The sequence below is a fragment of the Orbilia oligospora genome (assembly GCF_000225545.1).
Source record: "Orbilia oligospora ATCC 24927 unplaced genomic scaffold scaffold00210, whole genome shotgun sequence".
Taxonomy (NCBI): Eukaryota; Fungi; Ascomycota; class Orbiliomycetes; order Orbiliales; family Orbiliaceae; genus Orbilia; species Orbilia oligospora.
This window is the reverse complement of record NW_011645767.1, coordinates 146928-155550: the sequence shown is the minus strand read 5'-3', so window position 1 is coordinate 155550 and position 8623 is coordinate 146928. Positions and strand designations below refer to the sequence as shown.

Genomic DNA, 8623 nt, shown 5'->3' with positions numbered 1-8623 from the left:
ATGTCTTGTTTTTTTGGTCTTAAAAAAACAGAAGGATTAATGACCGGAGCAGTATATATGCATGCAGTAATGTGGAGGAAATTGGGATGAAACATTCAAAATAACAAAAAGCGGTAGTTGCGAATTTGGATTCATAGTTTAGGGTTTTCGTTTTTCTTTTTAGATATCATTTTTTAATCTTTACCAGACACCTAAAAGAAGTTTTTTTTTTCTTGTTTATTTTATTTTTATTTATTTTTTCTTTTCAAATTCCTTCGATGGATATTGAGAAGAGAGGGTGAGAGTGAGCGGAGGACGAGAGAAAAGGATGGGGCATCCTTTTTTGCATTTTTTGGTAGTGAAAGCGGTTGGAAATTCCTTCTTTTTTTTTTCAGTTAACTTGCATTGCGGTTTCTCTTTTTTTTCCCTTTCCACTCACTCGAGGGGAGGGGGGAGAATGTAATTAATGTCCATTATATGCATTATAAGGCCTCCTTCTGATCTGATACTTTTTTGGATAAACCCTTTTTTTTTTTCTCTTTCCCTTTAAATTTCCGGTATACATAGATTTGAGTTAGTTATATACATATGATATACACATATACACATATTTTATAGTAAAGACTTTGAAGTATGGATTATGATGAAGCTTTTTTTTGATTCTTTACGATCATTTGATGGTTTTAGGCTTCGGATGCGTTGATTAATTATAGACTTGGGGTTTGGGGTTTGGGGGTTTGGATGAGAGTTATGTATGTAAGGCCGTAGATATTGTTTGGAGGGCCTTTTTGTTATTTGGACTTTTGGCTTCGGATTTGGCTTTTTGCCGCTGGAGTGTGTGCGTGCATGCATGCATGGTATTGTTTGTTCTTCGTGCGATTGTGGGGTTTCGCGCTTTGGAGTTTGGTGGGGGGGGGGGGGTTGACGTTTGAGAATTATATTAATGGGTGGATGGATGTTAATGATAGTCTATTTTAGAAAAGATACTTGGATCTTTTGAGGAACCTGAAATAGCTAGTAGTATACGCGGTTGGTATCTCAACGACGGTGATGATCCAAAAAATATATATATAAAGAAAAAAATAAAGTATTGAGACAAAGTTAAATGTTCAAAAAAATGAAAAAGCAAAAGAGGGGAGAAGGGAAACAGAGGGACTCTGGATCCCCATCTCGAGGCTATTAGATTGCCCTCTGTATAGTTAGTTACTTAAGTAGTTAATATTAGCTGCATGAATTTGAATCGATGGATCTACATACTTAGTAGTTATGCATATATGAAAAAGTTGGGCCTGTGTGTACCTACCAGCCTTGCTGTGCCGTTTAGCTTAATGCCCTTGTTTACATGCTCGCTTAGAAGGAGAGGATTGTTGTATTTTTGGGAACGATGCATGTCGAATCGTGTGTTCGGGGTTTTGGTAGACGAGATGGGGGGGGTAATGGTTAATGCCTTTGATTGAATTGAATTCTCTTGAAGTAAATTCGAGTGATTTATCATATCATAGAAGAAAGAATAAATATAGTTTTAGATGTGGTTATTACCGATAGATCTTCGTCATATCAAACTAGATACGTAATGGAAAGTCGATATTGAAATGTTAGCTTTTGAATCTCTTTTTTTTGGCTGTTTTGTTGGGTATTAGAGAACAAAGAGCTTGTAAGGTCTCTAGCGTGTGAATTGCAGGGGGTTAATTTGTTTGATTAATCTTAGTTTTCAAGGGTTATCGGATTGGGTCATGCAGGTTTGGGTCAGAGCTTAGGTACTTACTTAAGTACTTGGGTAGCACAAGCTCGCAAGGCGTTGCAAGGCGCTCGTGGAACGTGAAATAGTGGGTCGGTAGCTAAGCTAAGGAAAACTATTGTCATTGGATTTGAGATCTTGGGAGATAGATAGAATCCTAAGATGCAATCGATGAAATTTTTATCAATTATTAATGCTAATATCCGGAGATTCGGGGATTTTAATGCAGGTAGAGGTTTGGTGGGTGATAGGATTCTATGCGGGATCCCATATACTTAAGTACATGTATGCATATGGAACATATATATATGCAAATACGTAATGGCAATGGAAGTTATATATTTCGGGGTAACTTTGAAAGCTTGGATAAGGGATTATACGGCTTCTATGACGTTAGGTAGGGCGCAGATATATATCAGTCCGGTTGGGCTGAATCTCGGATTTTGGAGAAAGGCAGTGAGATGAATGCGCCGGTTGGTCCGACTTTGAATAGAGACTTTTTAGTTCCGGTGGGTGCTTGGACGGGTAGATGCCTACATGCAGGTATGGAAATATTCCAGGTGGAATTATGTCATTAGCCTTGAGACCATGCGCAGAACGGAGGAAATCGAGCTTGAAGGTTCGAACGGCAAAGCAGTGGTGGGGCCTTAATTAAGGCCTTAAGAATTTAAGGGTGCCTGGAATTTCGTACGAGAGCAAGGCTTGATTAGTAGTGTAGTTTTTCATCCATTCAAAAATCGGATTCGAATATTCTCGAATTCTAGCTCTCCTTTTTCGTGTCCCTTAGACTCTCGATCCTTCAACTCCAGTGGGTTTAATTTGTCGACAGTTTATAAGTTCTAGCCATAGACGAAGTACTATAGACTAACGGGTCCTCCGTCGACGCTATCTTCGCCGCGCTATATTATGCAAATATCTACTACCTACTGCTAGAGTTACAGAGATGGTGTACTTAAATCCATAAGGATTGAAAGATTAGACCGACCCGGTATTCCCGTACCGACGGATTCTATGCTTTGGAAACTTTTCTTATTCCATCGGGACTTATAACTCCGAAACTTCGAAGCTGATCGTGAGAGCGATACTAAGGCGTTGAGTGTAAACTAGAGTCTATGATATCATACCGGTCCGATCCATGCATCGATGTTGGTAATGAAAGTTTGATTATGTAGTACAGCTCCAGAGGCGGGCATACGTATGCACATATAGCTAGGCGCATTTGGTCTCCTTCCTAGGCGCTAGGCGTCGTGGGTGAAGTTAACGCGGCCAGGCGCATTGCAGCATTCTTGATACTGCTTGGCAACGTTGTGCTGCAGATTTTGGATTTTATTCAACGTTTGTGCAAGGGTGGCCGGTGGACTGGGAGATAGTGATAGTTGGGTTACCAGCTTAAGATCCTGCATCATTAATGCATTGTCAGATTTTTGTCTGCTCTAGACATCGGACGAAGATCGATTTGGTATGTACTATCCGCTCGTACTGTTAAGGGTTGTATGCATATATCTACTGCAGGTACGAGATACAGCTATTGTTTTTGACAGGGGATATTTTACACATAATATGCCAACAGACAGTAACAATATCAAATGCAGATATATCCCTGCAATGATAATAGTCGGTATCGCTAATACCGGAATCTAGACATGACTTCAAGGCACAAATTGCTATCAACCGACCAATTGACTGGTTGTGTCTACTAGCGTTGTTTTACCGCATATGCATGCAGTTGCATTGATGCGTCTGTGTATACCCGTGGTTTTGGGCCCACCTTACCACACCCATTCGCTCGCCCTGGAAGTGTAGATCCAGGCCTGCAGGCGCGCCGGCGCGCCGCCTCACGCTAGCGCTCTAACCTACATGGAATGCTACCCCGGACTAACACGCACGATCATGTGAAGGTACTACGATTGCCTGATGCCGAGCTGGGTTTCCTCATGGATCAACCCGAGTATCCAGAATGCATTACCAAAGTTGGCCAATAGGTTGTCCCGAATCTCGCGGATAGTAGCAGCCTACCCCCCTACTAGCATCTCTGGGCGCATACGCCCATCAGGCGCAAATATTATCTCTTCCTTTGCATATTGGTTTCAAGGCACCCCTGCAGCGCCGCTCGAGATCCCTCTCTTCGGTTGAAGAGAATGTTTCGAAATAGGATAGGCGGTGATGACGGGGTCGTGGGAGACTGGAGTTGATTTTGTGAAGTGAGAGGTTTGTTGGTGTCGTTGACTTTGCGAGATCTTTGGAACGATGGGGTTAACTTTTGCTAGCAATGATATGTTTATAAATTGAGGGGGTCTGACCCCTCCTGAGGCTTGAAAGTCTATCCTCCACATCAGAATTAGCACAGACACTTAGAGACTTACTCCAAGAATTCAATCGATTCATCGTAACAGGTTCACAACTTAAACAAATGTTAGACTTCTTCTCCTTTCCTAGCTTGCTGATCGATCTACTAACTTCAGATATAGTTTTCTTTTAAGATTTACCTCATACCTTTATAACAACCTCAATTTTCTACCCAAATCATGTGTCTATATCGGTCCAATTTCTACACAGCATGTTGCTGTTACGTTCTCCTCAACTTACGGTCCCCAGCACATCGATGCCAGGGTCCCCGTGACAGTCGCGGTGTTTGCCCGGTGCAAAACCATCACCCCCTCGAGGTCACAAATGTAGAGAGACTTTGTGGACGATGCGATAGGATTAGGATCGAAAAAGGAAAAATCTGGAAGCTTACGAATGAGACACTTCCGGCTGCTGAAGCTGCTGGACAGAAGGCAAACTATGTTAAGTTCATGGGGGATCTGGCGGAAGCCCACGAGAAGCTATCGAAAGCGATTGCTAGTGGGCCGTATAATTGAGTCTACTTGCATGGAAGTACTATGCTTTTATCATTGTAGGATGCCCCGTATAGCTGCATGAAATGGTCCCTAAATTTGCAAACTGGTGTGTAGTACTAACCGTTTTGACGTTTAGACAGTCAACATGGCTCGATGGGCCTTTTGAACAGCCCTCGCGCCGAGTGGCGTGGCGTGGGGAATATCCTTCCTGCTTTTACAGCGATAGACAGTGGAGGTCGGGCTCAAAGCCGATATTCTTTGGGGTCAATTGAGGAATTCGAATGGAGTATGCATATGAAGAGTTCAAATATGGGAGAGCCTTAGTCTCGTTCCCACCTATCATTTGGAGATCGAATAATTTCCTGTAGGACTATAAAGTCGAGGCAAGAAACTTATTCTACATCCCGTATTATGGGGTCTTGAAGGCCGCAATCGGGAGGTTTGGGGTGGAGGTTCAAATTGCAGGTTCAGGAGCTTCAATATCAACTGGGTCAAGAAGAGCCGCCGAGACAAAACTGGGTCTACATGGATATCATATCATTTTGTGTTATTTGTGTCTACATTAAAGCTTGTATTGCGAGAATTGGAGGAATTGAGGAAGAATAAATAAATTTAGTTATTTAACATTCACGTATACGGACTGATCGATCTGTTGATTCCTGTTGACATCTTCGGCGTAACGCATGAGTAAAATGTCTACTGTTGAGCAATGTGTTGTTGTTGTTGGAGTTTTTATCGTGTCATTCCTGCTATTTCGCGAGATGATTCCGAGTACCGATTCAGGTTCTATGTGGTCTCGTTGGTACCAGACAACACGAAGTACAGTTCTATGTACGTATATGCGTGGAGTATTGGTTAACCGGTAGCTCTAGTTTAACTCTTATAAATTGCTTATCCATAAACTTCATCTTTTACAAAATATCCTTCTTGTATGGAATATACAAACCATTACTTTCGCACTCTGTCGATTGGAGGGATGATCAACACATGGAAGAGAAGAATACAACAATGCCCAGTTCATAGCTATGGTAAGTACATACAGTTTCGAATACCGATATCACAATCACGAGCTTTCTCACGGGTAGATCTTCTTCCGACGATAAAACGCTGATATTGAGACCACAAGGGAGGAGCGCCATTGTAACCCTGAAATGCACGCAGCCGTCATGCAATTAAGCTTGAAGTTTCCGCGACATCATTCAGCCTCAACGCTTTTCGTCTGCAGCTTTCATACATACCTGGTTACACACTTGCATGCGTAAAATAAAAAAGTATTATAAACCAATATTGCAATTATCGCGCCTGGCCCTTTTGGGTACAGCGAACAGGTCGGTTGACTTGATTGAATTTCCTAATCGAGAAGTGTCAAAGGATCTCGTGGTCAGGAACTCGGATCTACGGTCCAATGGTGAGGGTTGTAGACGCAAGGCCCTGCAGGTTTGCAGCACGTTGCTTGGGTGGATTACTAGAATAGGTAATACGCTAGAACGACAACTTGCAAATTCGATGCACCTCGTATTTTTGGCTGCCCCTTGGTTATCGATCTATTCCGCGCTTGCATGAAGAGAGAAAAAGTGTATGGATGTTTTTTTTCGTAGATCGTTATCTGGGCCAATTAGATTTATAAAGGGAGTTCGCCTAGACGGGTAGAGGCATTAGAGACATGGTATACGACGAGGCGCCTTGCTTCGCATGCACTGTAAGAATGTACATGGAGCCAGCTGCAGCGTAAACCTGGTTATCTAGCTATCTGACTTTAAAGACGTGATATCACAGTGGGACCCAGCGGGGCTCTTGCGCGATCGGCTACATGAAAAATATGGGCACGCGGAGCTTTGGTATTTCCATTTTGGGAATTTGGCTCGATTGGATCCATGGAACCAGTACTTGGACTTCGCGGGAGCTCGAGGACTGCATGATGTGAGACCATAGACGATTTCGGCTGCCTCGCTGTTAAAATTTGAGTACGGTAGATACTATAGTTTCGATAGAGTACAAATTAGTGTATGTTAACTGGTTGACTATTGCTCTATTTGAGGTAGTCTTGTGGATATATCTTAGTCTTGGATATATCTATAAATCAAAGATGATTTCCACGATGTATCCGACTCCTCAATCAAGCATCGAGCATTTCAGATCAGTCTGATATCTATCTCTTCAGAAAGCGAATATCCAGAAACTTCATGTTTCTTTTTGAACCCCTATCTATCTTAAACTTTATTACATTTTTCATACTCGATCCTCGTCTTTGTACTGAGGATTCAGCTAAAAGATTCGTATAGACCCAGTCTAAAGCTACTATAAGGTATATTCGCTCTGAAATAGAATTTTCAGAATCTAGCATAGTAGAAGTACCCTGATAATGAGACTAATACATAGTCTTCTGCAGAATCCATTGCCTATTATGTGTCACTGGCGTACCCGTCAGCATACCGTCTGCGGTTGCAGAGTCCGCAAGGACTCAAGGACACCAGGGAACAGATGTGGAACTCCAAGGGAGCCTGGTAACTCATGGTGCCCTAATTTCAACCTGCCATTTAACTTGGACATCGAAATGGAGGATACCGAGTGTCAATGGCATCGGGATATCGCTGTATTGCGAAGACACATCGCCACGGAAAATGCAGCAATTCCACGATATACAAACCTTCCAACGACTCTCGAAGCGGCCCAGGCTAGGCTTGTGGAGTGGAATAGGAGGCTTAGTGCTAAACTGGCGGAGCCTATCCCCTGGTCTGATGGTGCTCGATAAATATATATACGATCGTTTGAGCTTAAGATGTTGGTATGTAATAGTGGTTTATGCGATGTCTAAAGTTTCTTCAAAAATTTGTCGTAATTTTGAAACTAACAAGTGATCGAATAGAGATAGATACAGCGGCACTGATCCCATAGATTGCATGCATATCGGTTACAACTTTTACGACAACATCTAGCCTCGAGACCAGGCGCAGCCGTACAATTTGACTGTTCTATATCTACGAGATTACTTTCTTAGGTTTTCTAAGGGCCGGAACAACTTGCAAAAATGGAGCAAACGAAATGGCGACTTGAAGTTAGAGCTAAAGGGTTTCCGGAATTCCGCAATTGTCTTGTTTATTGGTTTGTTATCTTATCCTTTAAACCTCATGTAGCCAGAAATGAAAATTGCTAGCCGCGCAACGGCTAGCTACCCTTGACGCAGTACTTTTTTTTTTGAAAACCTCGAACAAATGTAGTGAACTCGATTTTAACTTTCGTATTGATTAAATGAGGATTCTAAGCTGGTGCAGAGTATATACAGAGCCGCATAGACCAAGGACCCGATGTTCAGCTAGTACCTGACCATAAACGGAAATCCCATCGGCCTAGATCATTTTATTTCCGCGAACGGCTGAACTCAAAGCTGAAAATCCTTTTTGCAATTTTGGTGTGGGGGTTGCAATGTTGTATGTTGGAGGCGTTACACAAGAAAATGCTTTCTGCCAACATGCAACATGTCAAAAGTGGACCTGACTTTGGGGACTTTTGTATCCAAAAATTTAAAATATATCAACTTGAAACTGGGATACTGCTGATATATTTGGCTAGCTAGCTTGTGCTAGATTGATTTCTCGTCGACGGAACCTCCCAGATGTGATTCTAACATTTCAAAAGCTTGGAAAGGGAATTTGCCCGCCTTATGCAGGAACTCGTACCGCAAGGAGGCGCACCCAGGACATTAGCGACCAGCCCAAATTGGACCTGCTAATTTCCACGTTCCTGGGCGCCATTTTGGTCGAGACAGGTCCCTTTTATCTGCATGCTGGTGCAGAAACCACCGAGGCTTGGCCAGTTAACGTTGATGCGTCGATGTCATTGTGGACCCCGGGCTTCTATTTTTCCGCTTCAGCCTCCAAGACCGCCGCTCCTTTCCACCTTCTCCTAGGGTTTTCTCCCTTGATCCTGCAATCCGTCGTATTCTTTTCTCACCGTAGTCACTCTTTACATTTTCTTTGAATGGTTCGATCTTGTATGTTTTCTTCGCACGGTTATATTTTATTTCATTGTGGATAGCTGTAGACCCGTTCCCCTTCGCAAAGTCGTC

The 8623-nt window shown here is 42.7% G+C and overlaps 2 protein-coding genes across 2 annotated transcripts; both read left to right on the top strand.

The window, feature by feature from the left end:
• Positions 1–4242: 4242 nt before the first annotated feature.
• On the top strand, positions 4243–4578 carry AOL_s00210g36 (uncharacterized protein; the record flags this gene model as incomplete). Its single annotated transcript, XM_011128838.1, has 1 exon — positions 4243–4578. The coding sequence occupies one exon, from the start codon at positions 4243–4245 to the stop codon at positions 4576–4578; it is 336 nt and encodes a 111-aa protein (XP_011127140.1).
• Positions 4579–6961: 2383 nt separating this feature from the next.
• On the top strand, positions 6962–7309 carry AOL_s00210g35 (uncharacterized protein; the record flags this gene model as incomplete). The annotated part of the gene is made up of 1 exon (XM_011128837.1): positions 6962–7309. The coding sequence occupies one exon, from the start codon at positions 6962–6964 to the stop codon at positions 7307–7309; it is 348 nt and encodes a 115-aa protein (XP_011127139.1).
• Between the last annotated feature and the right edge of the window lie 1314 nt (positions 7310–8623).